A 21,337-nucleotide genomic window follows, 5' to 3' on the forward strand; every position below is an offset into this window, starting at 1 on the left:
TTAAACTCTCTCTTTACCATTTGCTAGACAATAAACAATGTTTGGAATTATTAGATTTTTGGTATCATTCTATTCTTTCATTCTTTTAAAATATTTTTTTCTTCACTTCCAGCTAAATTAACATTCTTGAAGGAAGAGAGACCAGGTTTTGTGCTTTTGAATATTCCTTATAGGACCATATTATTATGCTTGCATATAATAGAAATTCATAAATATTTATTGATTTATTTCAGTTTGGAAATATGAAGACAATGTGTACTACTTATTCAGGCAGTATAATGGGTTTCTTCCTTTCTTTTAGACAGTTTAATTTTTGTAGTCTTACACTATCACCAGAAGAAATTTTACAAGTATCCTGGTTACATTGACCTTAAAGTCTTAATACATAGAATCAGTAGAAATCTATGTTGCAGTGTACTTGACTTATTTGAGAAAGAAACAAAAAACTTTTTACCATTTCTTTCTCCATTTTATGTTCCTTTTATTTGAAACGTTTTTAGTTATTTGAGGCAACTGATTATAGATTCTGTTTTTCAGACCTGCTTTCAGATATCATCATGTATTCACCCTTAGTTCTTCAAAGTTGTTCTTCTAAAGTCACAGAAACTTTTGACTATTTGTCCTTTCTGCCCCTTCAAACCGTACAAGGGCTGATGAAGGCAGTGCAGGTAAGTCTTGACTCCTAAAGAGCTCACCACAACTGAGGTTGAACTGCCGAGTGGAGGTCTGATGTATTTCTTACACATATACATGTAAGAAATACTGTTTTCCTTGATTCTAGAACATAAAACTTTCTATTAAAATAGAGTCTATTTTCCAAGTTTACCCCCTCTTCATAGTGCTATTCTCTCTCCTTTGATTCAGTTTCAAGTTAGTGAAGTAATTGAAAGGCTCTTAGGAAATTATTAATTGAGGACAGTAGGTTTAAAGGTATTCACAACTAGTTTCAATTTAGCATTTCAAAATATAAAATTGTCCTTATTACTAAGTGTAATAAACAATGCAACTTGTTTATAAAACAGAGCCAAACTTTCTTATAAAAGCCAAATGGTAACAGTATTGAGTAGAAATGTGCTAAGGCTAATAAACAAATTGCTGTTTTTACCTACTGATTCTTCCTCTTTCAGCCCCTTCTAAAAGTCAGCTTGTCAATAAGAGACTCCTTGATACTTGTCCTTCGGAAAGCTATGTTTGCCAGGTATGTAGCCTCCCATGAGATCTGAGGAAGTGATGCTTTCTAATGTTACTTAGAGTCCTCTCTGCAGTCATCTCTAGTACAACCTATTCACAGCAGTCATGCAAATTCCTAACCCAAACTTAGAGATGATAATACCATCTCCTAAAGATACTATGAGATGGGTAATATGTGGGAAGCATTTGTTACTTTAAGGATAAGATACCAAATTAATACCACATTGGCCATATTATAATACACATGGATATTCAGAGGAGCAACTAGTAAGTAGCCATATGCTGTTTATCCCTATTCTAGAATTGACAGTTTGTTGTTACTCCTTACCCAAAAGCATGTCTGATAGGCCAAGGTTGTATATTGTAGCATCTATAACATGCATTAATCATTGAGCCTCAGTGAGATGAGTGTATCATTTTTCTGGATGGAGGGTTTATAAGGCACCAAGCACTGCACTCCTCTATGAAGAAAGGAAGTGCTCCTTTAAACTCAGAGAAAATCAGCAATTTCCTTTGCTATATTTAGTACTTACATTTGAGTTATCAACCCATTGTACAGCCTTTCAGCACTCTTGTTCTCATTTCCCTCATAGACTTGTCAGCAGGATAGAAGAAAGTATAGATAGTGCCAGAGGTTAAGTAGATAATGCAAAATTCAGCTGAATTCCTATACTACTAATTGCTGTGAACAGCCGATGCCTTTTTTTTTTTTTTTTTTTTTTTTTTTTTGTGGTACACGGGCCTCTCACTGTTGTGGTCTCTCCCGTTGTGGAGCACAGGCTCCGGACGCGCAGGCTCAGCGCCCATGGCTCACGGGCCCAGCCGCTCCATGGCATGTGGGATCTTCCCAGACCAGGGCACGAACCCGTGTCCCCTGCATCGGCAGGCAGACTCTCAACCACTGCGCCACCAGGGAAGCCCCAATGCCTTATTTTGAGTATATAAATTCAATTTATTTTGCTCTGTGCTTCATTGTTTATACATATTCCTTTCCTGTACAGAAGTAACTGAATTTTTCTGACCCAGAAGCCAATTCCTGTGAAATCAGTACTGTTTGGTAACTTCTTCTCTGTCTATTCCTGAGCTAGGCAGCTTGATGCCCGAAAATCTGCAGTTGCTGGGTTTTTGCTGCTCCTGAAGAACTTTAAAGTTTTAGGCAGCTTGTCGTCTTCTCAGTGCAGTCAGTCTATTGGAATTAGCCAGGTAAGGATTTTTTTTCACACCAGCTTATAGTGTGTGCACTGATGCAGGAGCTGATGATGTGCATACTCTTTTCTTTTACTCCTTTTCTGGTTGTACAAATGATCCTGAAACTGAGAGTCTGATGATGATGATGATATCAGCCAACACTTTTTAATGGAAAATTTGCTGTGTGTTAACTGTGCTTTTCAATATGGTAGTCCCTAGCCTCAAGGTGGCTGTTGAACTGAATATTGATTGAAATGTCGCTAGTTCAAATTGAGTGTTGCTCTGTGTGTAAAACACACACTGGATTTTGAAGACTCTGTGTGAGATAAAAGAATGTAAACTATCTCGTTAATAATTTTTAATTTTGATTATGTGTTGAGATAATATTTTGGCTGTGTTGGGTTAAATAAAATATTAAAATTAATTTCACCAGTTTTTTTACTTTTTTGATTTGACTGCTAGAAAATTTAATATTATATATGTGGCTTGCATTTGTGATTTGTATTGTGTTTCTACTGGACAGCACTGTGCTAGACTCTATGCTAAGTGCTTTACATTTATTTTCTCATTTAATCTTCACAGCAATTCTCTGAGGCTAAATACTGTTATTGTCCCCAGTTTTAATAGTTTATTTACTTTGTACATCTATTAAAACCTGTAACCTGAGAAAACAAAACATTTTACAGTAACGTGATAATCTAGGTTTTGCAGCAATAAAATTGTCTTTGTCATTTAAATTCAGTAATATACGATTTATAATAAGAGACGTATCTGTTTACTAGTTTCATTAAGAATCCTTTATTGCTCTGGTATAACTATACAAAACTTGTTTATAACATATGGCATAGATTAAATATTAGGAACACTGGGTATCATTTATGTATTGTTATTATCCCCAATTTAAGGGTAAGAAAACTGAGACTGAGAGTATCATTTATGTATTGTTATTATCATTTATGTATTGTTATTATCCCCAAATTAAGGGTAAGAAAACTGAGACTGAGAGAGGTTAAATAACTTGCCCAAGGTGACATGGCCAGTAATGGGTAGAACTGGGATTTGACCTCAGTCAGTATTAACTTCCTCACTAAGATGCCTGAAGTGAGGATTAGGAGTTCTTGGTCTATAATGGCTGAATTTATTATATGACTCAAACAAGCAGTGTTATTCTTTGTCAAGTCCATATCTGAAGAAAATAACTACCTACCCCTAAACCTCTCAGGAGTTCACGGAACCAAAAACAGCTCAATTCTTCTAGCTATTGAAGACATGTAAGGAAGTCTTTTAGACCTTTTATGTAAAATAAAGTTTATTATGACTACTGAATTCTAGAAGCATGAAATAATCTGTGTGCCTTCCTAAGCAGGTGACATTGCCAAGGAAAATCTTAAGGAATAAGGAAGAGTTAATTTTTTTAAGTGCTTGAAAATTCTCTTAGTCCAAACTAGAATAAGAGTGATAACTTATCATGGCCTAATAATGATTATAATATCTGCCTCAGTCCTGGGTTTTGGCATATGGGGAAAGCTAAATGTAAGGTTCTTTGACCAAGTACATCAGCTCATTTTACCCCCTTAATAGAAACTACTTACTCTAGTAAGATAGACATGAACTGGCCTCTCTTCTTTTCAGGTCCATGTGGATGTCCATAGCCGTTACAATTCTGTCGCCAATGAAACCTTTTGCCTTGAGATCATGGATAGTTTGAGGAGATGCTTAGGCCAGCAGGCTGATGTTCGACTCATGCTTTATGAGGTAAATCAGCAGAGTGAAGAGATGTAGTACTTCCCTCCCCAACTCCGCTAATAATCCTTTTAATTTTAATAATTTTTTTTCTGATTATCAAAGTACAGTAAATATGCTCTTATTTAATGCAGTTAGGACCAGTAGTTAGTGATGATTAGCCAAAAAGTCGTTTAAGGTGAGGAATCATAAAGAATAGTTAAAACACCTTAAATGTTTTATTTTAATTTGAAATATTTAAATGTACTGTTAATTTACCAGTCTTTTGCTTTAAGGCCAAGTCCTTTTGGTTTTGAGTATGAGTCTGCCATTTGGAACTTCCTGTCTCTCAAACAAACCATAACTTTAATGTATTGCCTATAATTTCAAGTTTTTGCTTATGTAAAGTAGGATAAAAACTTTAAAACACTTCAGATACAGTCTTAGTATAGAAATCTTCTAGATATGTTCAGTTTTTCCCCTAAGTTTTTAGAATTGTCTTACCCCTAATTCATCAGAAATTGGTTTTAGAGATTTACTTTTATTAAGTCTTTCCAAAACATTCAACTTAGTTTCTATGCAAACAAATTCTCGTTTTTTTGTTGTTGTTTTTGGCCATGCCACATGGCTTGTGGGATCTTAGTTCCCTGACCAGGGATTGAACCTGTGCCCTCGGCAGTGAAAGTGCAGAGTCCCAACCACTGGACGGCCAGGGAATTCCCAGAAACAACTTCTTTTTCATTTTGCACTTGGTTTCCAACAGTTTACAGAATGTCTGATTAGATCACATAATTAACAATGATGGTACAATTAGCAAAAACTGAGAGAACAAGTATTACTACTGACTTGTGATTAGGATATAATTCAGCCAGTGGGAACAAAAGTTTGCAGTCATGAGGGATTGCACTATGATTGCTAGCATTTAGTATGCTGTGTACTTCAGCATACATATTTCATAGGATGGAGAGCATTAGATGATCTAGCAAGTAGATTAAGTGGAAGTCATTTCAGAGAGCAGCTATTGTAATACTTTTATTTGCCCTTTTTTTTTTTTTTTTTTACTAAATTTATTTGTGGCTGCATTAGGTCTTCGTTGCACGCGGGCTTTCTTTAGTTTTGTCGAGCAGAGGCTACTCTTCCTTGTGGTTTGCGGGCTTCTCATTGTGGTGGCTTCTCTTGTTGTGGAGCACAGACTCTAGGCACGCGGGCTTCAGTAGTTGCAGCATGTGGGCTCAGTAGTTGTGGCTCATGGGCTCTAGAACACAGGCTCAGTAGTTGTGGCGCTCAGGCTTAGTTGCTCTGCGGCATGTGGGATCTTCCGAGACCAGGGCTTGAACCCGAGTCCCCTGCATTGGCAGGCGGATTCTTAACCACTGAGCCACCAGGGAAGCCCCTATTTGCCCTTTTTAAAATAACATTTATTGAGCTACAGTGGTTGCAAGGCACTGTACCAGACATCGGATTTTTCAGGTTTATTGTAGAAAATATAGAAAATACAGGATTTTTTTTTTTTTTTTTTTTTTTTTTTTGCTGTATGCAGGCCTCTCACTGTTGTGGCCTCTCCAGTTGCGGAGCACAGGCTCCGGAAGTGCAGGCTCAGCGGCCATGGCTTATGGGCCCAGCCGCTCCGCGGCATGTGGGATCTTCCCGGACCAGGGCATGAACCCGTGTCCCCTGCATCGGCAGGCGGACTCTCAACCACTGCGCCACCAGGGAAGCCCCAGGAAAATATTTTTAAAAATATTATTACTAATCCCAGCACTCATATATGTATATTTATACAAAATTGGAATCATAAGATTTATCTGGCTTTTATCTCTTAATATTATGTTGTAATATGTATTTTCCTATTTCATGAAATGTTCTTTGACACATAATTTTTAATGCTAAAAAGTGTTCTTTGTGTATACAGTGATTTATTTAACTGTCCTGGGTCATTTCTGTTGTTTCCAGTTTTTCACCATGAGTGTTGTTGTACCTGAATATTTGACCACATTGCTGGGTTAAAGATTAGAACATTTTAAAGTGTACTGGCATACTCTGGCAAGCATTGAATTTTTATAATAATTAAAAATATCTTTGTTCAACATTCATTTGTGGTAAAACTCTCAGACGCTCTTAGCAAACTAAGATTAAAGGGGAATTCCTCAACCTGATAAAGGGTGTCTATGAATCCTACATCTGATATAAATAGTGAGACACTTAATGTGTTTCCCCTTCGATCAGGAACAAGGATATTTGTCCTCAAAATTTTTATTCTGCATTAAAGTGAAGGTCTGATCCAATGCAGCAAGGCAAGAAAAAGAAACAAAGGCACACAGATTTGAAAGGATGAAGTAAAGCTGTGTTGTTCACTTAGTGTACATAGACAATACCAAAAAGTCTGCGAAAAATGAGTTTAGTAAGGTCGTATGCAAGATCAGTAACCATGCAAAAATCAATTATAGTTCTATTTTCTAGCAATGAACAGTTTGAAATTGAAAGAAAGCAATATTTATAGTAGATAAAAAAAATACTTAAGGATAGATTCAACAAAATATGCACAAGATATGTACACTTGAAGACCTCAAAATAGCTGAGAGACATTAAAGAAGAATTAAATAAATGGGGAGATATGCAATGTTCACAGATGAGAATGCTTAATATTGTTAATGTTTTTAAGTCTCAGAAATATCTGTAGATTCAATGAAATCCCAGGCTCTTTTTCTAGAAATTAAGAAGTTGATTGTAAAATTTATGTGGGGCTTCCCTGGTGGCGCAGTGGTTAAGAATCCTCCTGCCAATGCAGGGGACACAGGTTCGAGCCCTGGTCCGGGAAGATCCCACATGCTGCGGAGCAAGTAAGCCCGTGCGCCACAACTACTGAGCCTGTGCTCTAGAGCCTGTGCTCCACAACAAGAGAAGCCACTGCAATGAGAAGACCGTGCACTGCAACGAAGAGTAGCCCCCGCTCTCTGCAACTAGAGAAAGCCCGTGCACAGCAACGAAGACCCAATGCAGCCAAAAATAAATAAATACATTTTAAAATGTATATAATAATAATAAAATTAATGTGGAGTGTAAACCACCTAAAATGAACAAAACAACTGAACAAGTATAAAGTTGGTCAGTTAAGGTTTTTCTTTTTTTTTTTTAATTAATGTATTTATTTTTTGGCTGTGTTGGGTCTTCATTGCTATGCACAGGCTTTCTCTTGTTACAGTGAGTTGGGGCTACTCTTCGTTGCGGTGCGGGGGCTTCTCACTGCAGTGGCTTCTCTTGTTGTGGAGCACGGGCTCTAGGTGGACTTCAGTAGTTGTGCCACACGGGCTTAGTTGCTCCGTGACACGTGGGATCTTCCCGGACCAGGGCTCGAACCTGTGTCCCCTGCATTGGCAGACAGATTCTTAACCACTGCACCACCAGCGAAGTCCCTGGTCAGTGGAGTTTTCACGGAAATCCCAAGTAATTCAGTGGAGAGAGGATGGTCTTTTCAACAAACGGTGCTGGAACAATTGTTTGTTGTATTGGGGGTCCCCAAAACCACCTCTGTGTTTAAAGATTTCTTTAGAAGGACTGATAAAACTGAGCGTAAATTTGTTCTCATGGCTGAGATTTAGAGTTAAAGGATAGAAAGCAAAAAACAGCAGAGGCGAGAGGCAAATAGGGTGAAGTCCACAGGAGACCAGGTGCAAGCTTCTAAGAGTCCGCTCCAAGTGAGATTGCACAGGATGCACTTAATTCTTCCAGCAAATGAGTTGTGATAACGTATGCAAAGCATATTCAAATAAGTTGTGATAACATATGCAAAGCGTATTCTACTAGGGAAGCTTATTAGAGAGCACTCAAGGCTTTTTATTGGCAGCTGGTCACATAGGCACCCTTACTTAGCACGTACCAAAATTCCTAACTCCCAGAGGGAAATCAGGTTTTCAGCATAAACTATATTGTTTGTACAAACAGTTTAGGCACAGTAAGCTTCTCATTGTTTAGGGAGTTTTATATCAGTATAGGAAAAAACTGTTTACCAGCCAAATTCCCAGCCACCAGCCAAGGGCCAACCTTGGAAGCAGACCTTTCTAAGGATAGCAATCTCAGACCACTGTGTTAATGATAACTCTTTTCTGCACAGTCATCCATATTCAAAAAAAAAAAATCGCAATCTTATCTACCTCCAAATTTTAAAAATTACCTTGTAGCCGCCACCTTTCCCGTCTTGCGTGGGGCTGAATGGGCTTCCGTGACGCCCTCTGCCGTGAGGCGTTGGTGATTCCTCAGCACCCTGAGCACTGCTGACTCGTCTTCCTTCGGCCAGAAACCCTCCTTCTTGGGCCCGCGCGGGAGGAGCACAGCGGCGAGTCCGCTGGCCCCAGTCTCTTTCCCTGGCAGCGGCGGCTTCTTCCGTAGGACAGTATGTTCAAGAGAATGGCTGAATTTGAACCTGACTCCGGCGGGAGAGTGAAGGGGGTTACTGTCGTTAAACCAATAGTTTATGGTAATGTTGCCCCATATTTTGGAAAGAAAAGAGAAGAGGATGGGCACACCCATCAGTGGACAGTATATGTAAAACCATACAGAAATGAGGATATGTCAGCATACGTGAAGAAAATCCAATTTAAGTTATATGAAAGCTATGGCAATCCTTTAAGAGTTGTTACTAAGCCTCCATCTGAAATTACTGAAACAGGTTGGGGTGAATTCGAAATAATCATCAAAATATTTTTCATTGATCCTAATGGAAGACCTGTAACCCCGTATCGTTTATTAAAGCTATTTCAGGGGCTTCCCTGGTGGCGCAGTGGTTAAGAATCTGCCTGCCAATGCAGAGGACGTGGGTTCGAGCCCTGGTCTAGGAAGATCCCACATGCCACAGAGCAGCTAAGCCCGTGAGCCACAACTACTGAGCCTGCACGTGTAGAGCCTGTGCTGCACAACAAGAGAAGCCACGACAATGAGAAGCCCGCGCACCGCGATGAAGAGTAGCCCCCGCTCGCCGCAACGAGAGAAAGCCTGCGCACAGAAACGAAGACCCAACACAGCCAAAAATAAATAAATTAAAAAAAAAAAAAAAAAAGCTATTTCAATCAGACACCAGTGCAATGCTGGGAAAAAAGACAGTGGTTTCAGAGTTCTATGATGAAATGATATTTCAAGACCCAACAGCAGTGATGCTATAATTATTAACAACAACATCTCGTCAGCTTACCTTAGGAGCCTATAAGCATGAAACAGAATTTGCAGAACTTGAAGTGAAAACCAGAGAAAAATTAGAAGCTGTGGGGAAAAAAAACAAACTTTGAAATTGCAGAGCTTAAAGAGATTAAAAGCAAGTCGTGAAACTATAAATTGTTTAAAAAATGAAATCAGGAAACTCAAAGAAGATGATCAGACAAAAGAAATATAAACGGTTCTGAAGAGAACTCGTAAGTGAAACTAAAAATAAGGTGGAGTTTAAAGGCGAGATGGACTACAAATACTGCGATGTTTCTTAGAGGAACTGCACATACAGTTGTCAGCCATAGATTTCTCAGCAATGGGGTCAAAGTATTTGTACTTTACAAGCAATCTTTAATGTGAAATATATCTGTATAATGCTGTATAGGCATTTTATCAACCCATTTCGGGGCAGTTCTGTGATACTAAGCACAATTTTAAAACATTTTTACTGCATTGTATGTATAACTTACCCTTTGGACAGACATCAAAATTTCATTATAAAGTATAACTTGTACAAATTTTGTACTTCCCTAGTAGTTAAATTCATGGTAAAATTAATGTGTATATTTAATTTCTTAAGTTCTTACCTGCCGCAGTCCCAACTCTTTTGTATCCGATGTGCCCAGTAAGCACTCAGTAAATGTAGTTTACAGATGCTGGGAAAAAAAAAAAATTACCTTGTAATGGATCATAGACCTAAATCTGTTAGGATATTGTTGTTCATTTATTCATCAAAGAGCTTATTTGTCCTCTGTTTGATTCCTTTTAGGGGTTCTATGATGTCCTTCGAAGAAATTCTCAGCTGGCTAATTCAATCATGCAAACTCTGCTCTCACAGGTAAAATGTATTTTTATGGATATAAGGGAACAGATACTAAGGCAATTAAGAGGCGATTGACATTCTTCATAATTTTCAAAATATGAAATAGTTCCCAACTAGTGCAGTGGTGCATTGTGACCATGCCTGAGGTATGTGATGCTATTTCATGTTATTTTATTTTAATCACCACTTATTGCCATTATCTGACAGTTATCCCTCTCAGTTAACAGTCTGCATCCTAAGTTAGAAGGACGTTCTGAAGAACCATTTGTACAGAGGCCATCAGCAGCTTTATTTGTTATGTTTATCTCTGAAAGAAGACAGAGAGATTTGGAGAAAATATAGCACAATATTGACATTTGTTAAATCTGAGTGACATATTAATGAATGTCTATTAGATTATTTTCTGTATTTCTCAGTTTTAAAAAAAGCTTTAAATTATGAAATATTTCAGAGGATTATCAAGATGAGAAGAATTCAACTGGAGAATATCTGCTGTAAATAAGACCTTTTACTCAACGTTTATTCATTAAGAATTTATTTGGGGCTTCCCTGGTGGCGCAGTGGTTGAGAGTCTGCCTGCGGATGCAGGGGATGCGGGTTCCTGCCCCGGTCCGGGAGGATCCCACATGCCGCAGAGCGGCTGGGCCCGTGAGCCATGGCCGCTGAGCCTGCGCGTCCGGAGCCTGTGCTCCGCGACGGGAGAGGCCACGACAGTGAGAGGCCCATGTACCGCAAAAAAAAAAAAAAAAAAAAAAAAAAAAGAATTTATTTGAATGTTTTTTTAATAACAGTTTAATAGCAGTTTTGTGGTGATATAATTCACGTACCATGCAATTCACCCATTTAAAAAATATAACTCATATATTTGCAGAGTTGTGCAACCATCACCATAATCAATTTGAGAACATTTTATCACCTCAGGAAAAAAAACCCTATGCCATTTAGCTACCACCCTCTAATTCTCCCATCCTTCCCCCAACCTCCTACCCCTAAGCAATCACTTATCTTCTTTCTGTCTCTATAGATTTGCCCATTCTGGACATTTCATGTAAATGGAATCATACAGTGTGTGGTCCTTTGTGACTGACTTCTTTCACTTAACCTGATGTTTTCAGGGGTCATCCATGTTGTAGCATGTATCAGTGCTTCATTCCTTTTTATGGCTAAATAATATTTCATTACATGAATCTTTTTATATATTGAGAGAGTTCAAGATACTGTTATGTACTAATAGTGATAACAACAGTACCTAACGTTTAGCACTTATAGAAGGCCAAGCAGTTTATGAAGCATTATATGGTGGATGATCTCATTTAGTCCTCACAAAACCCTGTGAAATAAAAACTGTTATCTCCATTTTACAGATTTATATTTTAAGGGTCTGAGAGGTTAAGTAATTTAAATTGCCCAAGGTCACACAGTTAATTAGTGGCAGAGCTGGGATTTGAACTCAGATCGTGTAGCTCAAGAGTCCAAGCATGTTATTCTCCTATTTGGAGTTGATTAAGCTTTTTGGATCTCTAAGTTGATGCTTGTCACCAAATTTGAGAAATGTCCACTGATTATTTCATCAAATATTTTTTTCTATTCCCTTTTTCTCTCCTTTCCTTCTGCGACTTCATTGGTATGTATGTTGGAATGCCTGATATTATTCCACACATCTCTGAGACTTGTCCCATTTTTCCTCAATATTTTTACACTGTTTTCTTCAGATTTGATATTTTCTCATAATTTGTCTTCAAGTTTACTTTCTCCTCTGCCATTTCAGATCTGTTGTTTTACTCTTGAATGTATGTTGAATTTTATCAAATACATTTTTGTATCTATTGAGATGACCGTTATGATTTTACTCCTTTAACCTATTACTGTGATGAATTATATTATTTAATCTTTTAAAGCAACATCGTGGGGGGACTTCCCTGGCAGTCCAGTGGTTAAGACTCGGCACTTCCAACTGCAGGGGGCGTGGATTCCATCCCTGGTCATCAGGGAGCTAAGATCCTGCCTGCCGTGTGGCACGGCCAAAAAAAAAAAAAAAAAAAAATTGCATTCCTGGGATGAACTCAAATTGATGATGATATATTACCTTTTTTATACACTACTGGGTTTGGTATTCATTTAAGACTTTTACATATATGTTTATAAGAGGGAATGGCCTGTAATTTTCATTTCTTATACTGAACTTCCTTGGTTTAGTATGAGCTTATTAATAAAATGATTTAGGGATGTTCCCTCTTTGTCTAGTTTATGTAAAATTTGAAATTGTCTCTATTTCCTTTTTTTCCCTTAACTTTTTTCAAAGTTATATGTTATCTTTCTTTAAACTTTCAGCTAGATTTTTGGCTTTTGATTTTTCGGACTACACAGGTAGTGTGAATGCTACCCCATCTACGTTTGGAGACTGGCTTGTGGTTAGAAAGTCCCAGGAGAGATTTTTCCCCCTTCACCTAAAGTCAGGGGTCAGTTAAGCAGATACATATCCCTCTACCATCCTCCTCCATATGCTGGATTTATTTTTTAGGTTTATCCACTAAGAATATCTCCTGAGAATTCGAGCTTTATGTGAAGGTTTCTGATCCAACCTCCACCGCATGAGGACCCTAGGCTTTGTCTTTAATTTCATGATTCCTTTTTACTTTCCTTTTCCTTTCCTCTTAGCTATCTATTTAATAAATATGTCTATATAAAATTTTTAATGCAATATTATTTACTATTCTTTACCATGAGGATTTCTCTAAACCCTAGTCCACCATTTTGCTATAAATGGAACTGCTCTTTCTCTCCCTCTCCCTCTCCGTCCTTTTTATGCCATTGCTTTGTGATAATTCTGCTAACGAAGCTCCATTTGAAAGTACGGTCTCAGATATGGAGAAATCATTGGGAGATCCTATACTATTCATCGAAAGCTTTTCAGTGGGCCTTGGACCTGATCCTATATAAAATTTGTATCCTGGTATACTGTATCTGTCAAACTGTAATGATCAGTCCATCTACATTTGCACATTTAACATCGCAAATGATGACTGAAGGCATAGACCAGTGCTTCCCAACTTAGGTTAGTATGTGGACCTGTAAAATTCTACAGACTCCAAAAGTTAAAAAAAAATGATAACCTTTTTTTAATGGAAGTATAGTTGATTTACAATGTTGTATTAGTTTCTGGTGTACAGCAAAGTGATTCAGTTATATATATATATTCTTTTTCATATTCTTTTCCATTATGATTTAGTACAGGATATTCAGTATAGTTCCCTGTGCTATACTGTAGGATCTTGTTGTTTATGTATCTTATATACAGTAGTTGGTATTTGCTAATCCCAAAGTCATAATTTATACTGCCTCTTTTCCCTTTGGTAGCCATAAGTTTGTTTTCTGTGTCTGTGAGTCTATTTGTTTTGTAAGTAAGTTCATTTGTCTCGTATTTTAGATTCCATATGTAAGTGATATCATATAGTATTTGTCTTTCTCAGTCTGACTTAGTATAATCTCTGGGTCCATCTTTGTTGCTGTAAATGGCATTATTTCATTCTTTTTTATGGCTGAGTTAACTAACAGTTTTTTGAGCTCTGTTATGTGCCAAGTAGTATTTGAAGCTCCTTACATATGTTAGCATGTTTAATCCTTATACGAATTTATACATTTATATTAATAAATATCTTCATTTCACAGATGAGGAACCAAGGCATGGATACCTTTATTGAATTAATAAGTGGTGGTACTGGGATTTTAGACTCAGCCAGTCTGACTCTAGAGCCTATATTCTTAACCTTCAAGCTATACTGAAAATGCTGATTGCCTATACAAATTTAGGAATTGGTGTGAGAGAGTATGATGTTTTATAGGAGAGGTTATGAAGTGGAAATAGGAAAGAAGATCTCAGTTGGTACAGTACCTAAAGCAAGGGCAAAGGATATGGTTGAGTCAAAGCAACACAAATTTTGCTGCAGTGTTCTTTGGACAGTTGGGAAATAATGTCTTAGAAAGCATTAAAGGTGCCATTAGCTTGACCCGCTAAAAAAGTGAAAAACATTCATGAGCCATGGTATCTTTTTCCTTACCATACACAGTTAAAACAATTCTATGAACCGGAACCTGATATGCTGCCACCTCTGAAATTAGAAGCTTGTATTCTGACCCAAGGAGATCAGATCTCTCTACAGGAACCACTGGTGAGACTTTTTTCCCTCCTTCCAGAACCATTATTTTTACTCTTAAGTAAAACTATCAGCCCTGTTGATATGGTTGATCTTCAGAAACAGATACCTTCCCCTGTGAAGCGCTCTTCCTGGTACTCCCAATGAATTTTTACTCTTAACTCTTAACTGCTTATCTTTTCTGACCCATCTTCACCTTGGTTTTCTTGGTAAGATATCTGCATGTCAGCACTTTACTAAATCAAGGCATCCATTGTTTCTCCCAAGGAGCATTTTATCTCCCGTTCATGGCTCTTTGATTACATATACTAAATAAATATAGTTTAGAATGGAGAGAAGGAGGTCACCCAGAAGCAGATGAACCCAGGGGACCTGCTTCATTAGTCTGGGGTATATGATTTAGGCTGAGCTAGAATTGGCATTCTGTCGAACCTTCAGAGGAACTAGGACAGGTTGGTTTTCTATTCTAGTTGTCTAGCCTCAGAAAGAGAAGAAAAGATAAAAACTGAAACTGTCTCATCCCAAGTGACTTATAACAGATGTCCTCAGCCTGGATCAGAGATGCTAAAGATTGGTCTCCCAAAGATTCCCTCAACATAAACCCCTATCTTTAGAATAGCCTCTGTGACTCAAAGGAGCTAGAGAGGATTTAATTTCACAGCCTGGCTCCATGGTGTTCGTACCAAATCAGAGGCAGCACATCTGATGTTGCATTCTTAGGTGTCAGCTACTTATGAAGCCAGTGCCTTTGGGAAAGGCCAGAAAACAATGCCTCTGTTAGTTCAATTATTTTTTTTCCAGTTTTGTTAATCCAGATTGACTTAACTTGTGATGCTAATGAATAACTTACTTTAGCCTTATAGATAAGGATTATTTGTTGATTATCAACAGCTTCATAGGTTATCCTTTAACAAGAATATTCAATTATTATTTTCTTCTGCAGGATTGTCTGCTTTGTTGTATTCAACACTGTTTGGCCTGGTATAAGAGTAGAGTGATGCCCCTACAGCAGAAAGAAGAGGAGGAGGAAGAAGAGGGATTCTACCAAGACTTAGATGATATGTTGGAGTCTATTACTAGTAGAATGATTAAGAGTGAACTAGAGGACTTTGAACTGGTAATTGCTAAGTCTCAGCTGTGTTGAATAATGGAGGTTTTTAGTAGCTTATTAATTTTATCTTCTGTTTTTTAGGACAAATCAGCAGATTTTTCTCAGAGCACTGGTATTGGCATCAAAAACAATATCTGTGCTTTTCTTGTTATGGGAGTTTGTGAGGTTCTAATAGAATATAATTTCTCTGTAAGTAATTTCAGGTAAGGTATTGCTGTGACTCTACTTGTAGTTCATTTTATGTGTGTGTGTGTGTGTGTGTGTGTTTTTTAACACAATATGCTAGGTATGAACAGACCACAGACCATACACTATCTATTAATGGACATGTAGCCTAAGACCAATCTATGTTCTTTCTACCAGGGAACACCAAAGCATATGCCAAAGAGGCTGGTGAATTTTGTCCCTCCAGCAGGCTTTAATGTATTCAAAATTCCCCAGACCCTGAACATAAGAACTCCTGATTTTAACAGAGAAATTTTGATTGGTGGTAGTATTGAACTTTCATTCTCTGCAGTGACTGGTATAAATAAGGGAAGAAAAGAAATAACCCAGATTGGTATGACCTGGGAGTGCTATGTTAATGAAGATCCATTCATTTGTAATGTTGGGTCTAAACTATGACATCTAAAGAAGCATTGTGATTTCTTTATTACTGTTTGTGAAAATAAACCACAATATTCTGATGCTTGTCCTTGATGGTCTCTTTTTCTTTTTTACACAGTAAGAATAAGTTTGAGGACGTTCTGAGCTTATTTATGTGTTACAAGGAACTCTCTGACATCCTTAATGAAAAAGCTGGTAAAGGCAAAACTAAAATGGCCAACAAAACAAATGATAGTTTTTTGTCCATGAAATTTGTGTCTGATCTTCTCACCGCTCTTTTCAGGTAAGGTTCTAACAGAGTGCTTAAAGACAGCAGTGTGGTGAAGATAAAAATACCTACCCAGGCTCAGTGATATTACCTAGCTTGGATTCACACAGTTCTTAGCACATATACAGTAAGAAGTAAGGTAGGAGGTTTGTAATTTTCTTGAAATGAAGGCAGAACAATCCTACCTAGGCATTAAAGAGATACTTTGAATTATTAAAGGAAAAATCAGAAACAATGGACTAGTGAAAGAAAAAATAGGATGAATTCCAACAATGTGTTCTAAGAAAATCAACCTAAGTAGCTCAAACACGCTAACAGATAAAAAAAGAAGAAAGAAAAACCTGAATTAAAAAAAACAAAGGGGCTCCCCTGGTGGCGCAGTGGTTGAGAGTCCGTCTGCCGATGCAGGGGACACGGGTTCATGCCCCAGTCTGGGAGGATCCCACATGCCGCGGAGTGGCTGGGCCCATGAGCCATGGCCGCTGAGCCTGCGCGTCTGGAGCCTGTGCTCTGCAACGGGAGAGGCCACAACAGTGAGAGGCCCGCGTACCGCAAAAAAACCCCAAAAAAACAGAAGAATAACAACAACAAAAAACCACTAAAGAAAACTAAGACATTTAAATTTCATCAGAGTTAAAGGAGTGGGGGAGGGGGAGAAAGTGAGGTAACACTGAGAATGATATTTGTAGGACAGCCATGGCAGTGACTCTGGCATGGGCTGCTTAGAGTCTGTCATTTAGAGCTTGCTCTGTACTATTACCCTGAACAGTCTCTAGAAAACCTAATTCCAGGTCCCAATAGCTGTAGAGGAATCTTTCTCTTTTTCTCTCTCTAGGGACAGTACCCAAAGTCATGAAGAGAGCCTGTCTGTTCTAAGGTCCAGCAATGAGTTTATGCGCTATGCAGTGAGTGTGGCTCTGCAGAAGGTACAGCAACTAAAGGAAATGGGGCATGTGAGTGGCCCTGATGGCAAAAACCCAGAGAAGGTCTTTCAGAACCTCTGTGACATAACTCGGTAAGCCCCACTCACCCTTAGAAACCGTTTCCACTTGCTGTGGAGTCTCCAAGAGAAGAAATTGGGGGTGGGGATGAAGGTGGGTTTGAGGTTGGGCATTGCCCTAAAGGTGAAAGTACAGTCACTATATTGAGTTCTTTTTCCTAGTCATATTTTGGTGTGGATTGTTAGTCACATGTAAAACGTTATTCTGTTACCAGGAATAAAGAGGGATATTACATAATGACTAAATAATTTATCAAGTAGATATAACAATTTTAAATGTATATGTACCTAACAACAGAGCTTCGAAATACTTGAAGCAAAAATGGATAGAACTGAAGGAGAAATATACAAATAATAATCTACCTCTCTTGGTAATCAGTAGAAATAGATAGAAAATCAGGGAGGATGTGGAAGACTTGAACAACACTATCATCCAACTTGATTTAATTGACATTATAGAACATTAAATAAGTTTCAAAATACACGTTCCTTTCATGTGCTTATGGTACATTCATCAAGATGGACCAATATTTTGGGCCATAAAACAAACTTAACAAATTTTTAAAATAGAAATCAGCGTGTTCTCTGACCACAACAGAATTAAACAAGAAAGCAGTAACAAAAATATGCGGATAATCCCCGTATATTTGGAAATTAAATGCATTTCTAAATAACCCATAGTCAAAGAGAAAGTCAGAACTTTTAAAATATCTTAATGAAGATGAACATTTGAGCGTGCCAAATTTTGTATGGTCCAGCTAAAGCAGTGTCTAGGTAGAAATTTAGAACAATCAGTGTTTATATTAGAAAGAAATCTGAAATCTCTAATGTAGGCTTTTACATTAAGAAAATAGAAGATCAGGTTAAAATGAAAGTGAGCAAAAGGAAGGAAATAATAAAGACAAAAGTAGAATCATTGAAAATAAAAACAGGGGCCTTCCCTAGTTGTCCAGTGGTTAAGAATCTGCCTTCCAATGCAGGGGAATGCAGGTTTGATCCCTGGTTGGGGAACTAAGATCCCACATGCCTCAGGACAACTAAGCCTGTGCTGTAACTACTGAGCCCACGCACCACAACTAGAGCCCATGTGCCGCAATGAAAGATTCCACATGCTGCAACAAAGATCCCACGTGCCGTAACTAAGACCCAATGCAGCCAAATAAATAAATAAATTTTTTTTTTTAAAAGAAAGCAAAAACAATAGAGAAAATGAGACCAAAATCTAGTTGAGATCAATAAATTCAATAAACTTTAGCCAGACTGACCAGGAAAAGAAGACACAAATTACAAATACCAGGTATATGAGGAAGAGGAGACATCACTACTGATTCTACACATATTAAAAATTCATAACAGAATGTTAACTTTATGCCAATAAACTTCATAACTTAAATGCACAAATTTCTTTAAACCTCACTCAAGAAAAAATAGGTAACCTGAGTAATCCTATCTCTATTAAAGAAATTGCATTTGTGATTCAAAATTTTCCCTCAACAAAAACCGCAGACCTGCATGTCTCCACCGTTGAATTCTACCAAACATTTTAGGAAATAACACCAATTTATGCAGACTCTTCCAGAAAATGGAGGAGGGAACATGTCCCAACTCATAAGACCAGTGTTAATTACCTTGATACCAAATCCAGCCAAAGACATTAATAAGAAAAGTACAGACCAAATTCTCTCATGCATATAGATGTAAAAAAATTAGCAAATTCATCCCAACAGTTTATAAGAAGAATAACTTATCATTTAAGTGGAATTTTTCCCAGGATGCAACGTTGGCTCAAAATTTGTAAATCAATCAGTGTAATTCACCATGTCAACAGACTAAAGGAAAAACCATATGTTCATCCCAGTAGATGCAGGCAATCAGAATTCAACATAAACCATGATAAAATCTCTTGACAAGGGCTTCCCTGGTGGCGCAGTGGTCGAGAATCTGCCTGCTAATGCAGGGGACATGGGTTCGAGCCCTGGTCTGGGAGGATCCCACATGCCGCAGAGCAACTAGGCCCGTGAGCCACAACTACTGAGCCTGCGCATCTGGAGCCTGTGCTCCACAACAAGAGAGGCCGCGGTAGTGAGAGGCCCACGCACTGTGATGAAGAGTGGCCCCTGCTTGCCACAACTAGAGAAAGCCCTCGCACAGAAACGAAGGCCCAACACAGCAAAAATAAATTAATTAATTAATCAACTCCTACCCCCGACATATAAAAAAAAAAAAAAATCTCTTGGCAAACCAGGAATGAAAGAATTTTCTCAGTCTAATAAAGGATATCCACAAAAACCCTATAGTTAACAGCATACTTAATGAAGAAAGACTCAGTGCTTTCCCCCTTGTGCTTTCACCACTACTATTCAAAATCATACTGGAGGTGGTCCTAGTCAGTGCAGTAAGACAGGAAAAAGAAATAAAAGACAAAAGATTGAAAAAGAAAGAATAACACTGTCTTTATAGACATAATTGTCTACATAAAAATTTCCAAAGAATTATTTTTAAAGCCACTAGATCTATTAAGTAAGTTTAATAAGGTTGCAGGATTCAAGGTCAGTTTTTTCGAAAACTGTATTTTTATGTACATACTAGTGGTGAACAACTGGAAATTGAAATTTTAAAAACTACCATTTACTATAGTGTCACAAAATGAAAACTACTTAGTGATAAATCTCAAAAACATGCAAGATTGATGTGATGAAAACTATAAAACATTAATGAAAGAAATCAAAGAAGTCCCAAGTAAATGGAAAGACATACAGTGTCCAGGGATTGGACGATTCAGTGTGTCAAGGTGTGAATTATTCCCAAATTAATCCATAGATTCAACACAATACCAATCAAAATCCTATCAAGCTTTATTGTAGGAATTGACAAGATTATTCTAAAACTTATATGGAAAAGTAAAGGACCTAAAGTAACTAAAATGTGAAATAAAACAACAAAGTTAGAGGACTCCCACTATGTGATTTCAAGTCTTACTATAAAGTTGTTGTGTTTAAGGTAGTGTGGTATTGCTAGAATCAATGGAACAGAAATAGATGGTTCAGAATTGATCCACACAAGTATGGTCTTGACTTTTGACAATGGAGAAAGAAAAGTCTTTTCAACAAGTAGTTTTGGAACAGTTGGACATGAATATGTGAAAAAATGAATCTTTTATCCATTTCTCATGTTACATACAAAAAGTTGACTTGAAATGGATCAGAGACATAAATGTAAAACCAAATATTGTAAAACATCTAGAAGACAGAAAAGGCTTTGCAACCTTGTTTTAGGTAAAAATTTCTTAGATGAAATACCAGAAGCACAGTTGATATTTTTAAAAAATTTAACTCTGTTCTTTGAAAAACACTCTTAAGGAAATGAAAAGACAAGCCACAGATGAGAGAATATTTGCAAAACACATGTCTGATGATGGACTGGTAACCAGAGTATATAAAGAACTCTTAAACTTGTTAAGAAAACAATCAAATTGCAAAATGGGTAAAATACTTGAACACTTTACCAAAGAAGATGTATAGATGGCAAATAAGAACCCAAAAGGATGGTCAACATAATTAAACACTAGGTAAATGCAAATTAAAATCACAATGAGATATCAGTAAACACCTATTAGAATGCCTAAAAGTTTAGATTGACCATACTAGAGTGTTGTCACAGATGTGGAAGAATTTGAACTCTTATACACTGTTGACAGAAATGTAAATGGTGCAGCCACTTTGGAAAATAGTTTGGCGGTTTCTTAAGAAGTTAAGCACACACCTACCATATGATATTCCCACCCCACTCTTAGGTATTTACCCAAAAGAAACGAAAGTAGATGTTGATACAAAGGTTTGTATATGGCAGCTTTATCTGTAACAGCAAAATCTGGAAACAACCCAGGAGTCTGTCAATAGATGGATGGATAAATTGGTGAATGGGTAAGCTGTGGTACATCCATACCCTGGAGTACTACTCAGCAATAAAATGGGACAAATTACCAATACATGCAGCAACATAGGTGAATCTCAAAAGCATATGCTGTTAGCAAAGCCAGATTCTAAAGGCTGCATAATGAATGATACCATTTTTATAT

At 37.5% G+C, this 21,337-nt stretch overlaps 2 protein-coding genes and 1 pseudogene across 10 annotated transcripts in view; 2 read left to right on the forward strand and 1 right to left on the reverse strand.

The window, feature by feature from the left end:
• The window catches only part of FANCI (FA complementation group I), a 77,225-nt gene that overhangs the window by 40,662 nt on the left and 15,226 nt on the right, over positions 1–21,337 (forward strand). For all 8 annotated transcript variants that reach the window (XM_033852118.2, XM_033852120.2, XM_033852115.2 and 5 more), the window contains 10 exons: positions 538–668; positions 1,128–1,198; positions 2,280–2,394; positions 4,012–4,134; positions 10,067–10,135; positions 14,188–14,289; positions 15,218–15,391; positions 15,467–15,588; positions 16,110–16,274; positions 17,095–17,274. In XM_033852118.2, coding sequence (XP_033708009.1) covers positions 538–668; positions 1,128–1,198; positions 2,280–2,394; positions 4,012–4,134; positions 10,067–10,135; positions 14,188–14,289; positions 15,218–15,391; positions 15,467–15,588; positions 16,110–16,274; positions 17,095–17,274 — 1,252 coding nt within the window. The remainder of the gene's footprint in view (positions 1–537; positions 669–1,127; positions 1,199–2,279; positions 2,395–4,011; positions 4,135–10,066; positions 10,136–14,187; positions 14,290–15,217; positions 15,392–15,466; positions 15,589–16,109; positions 16,275–17,094; positions 17,275–21,337) is intronic.
• Positions 2,275–21,337, reverse strand: part of POLG (DNA polymerase gamma, catalytic subunit) — a 51,271-nt gene continuing 32,208 nt past the window's right edge. Inside the window, exons 22-24 of one of the 2 annotated variants that reach the window (XR_012330284.1) lie at positions 9,885–9,953; positions 9,287–9,354; positions 2,275–8,521 (exon numbers count right to left, since the gene is read on the reverse strand). Coding sequence is in view for 1 of the 2 variants with exons in the window: in XM_073801396.1 (XP_073657497.1) it covers positions 9,348–9,354; positions 9,885–9,953 (76 nt within the window). In the remaining variant the exon portion in view is untranslated. Of the gene's footprint in view, positions 9,355–9,884; positions 9,954–21,337 lie in introns of both variants that reach the window. The other variant, XM_073801396.1, reaches the window with a different exon arrangement.
• Positions 8,494–10,004, forward strand: LOC101329180 (YEATS domain-containing protein 4-like; annotated as a pseudogene).

Source organism: Tursiops truncatus, chromosome 2 (genome assembly GCF_011762595.2).
Source record: "Tursiops truncatus isolate mTurTru1 chromosome 2, mTurTru1.mat.Y, whole genome shotgun sequence".
In the NCBI taxonomy this organism is placed as follows: Eukaryota; Metazoa; Chordata; class Mammalia; order Artiodactyla; family Delphinidae; genus Tursiops; species Tursiops truncatus.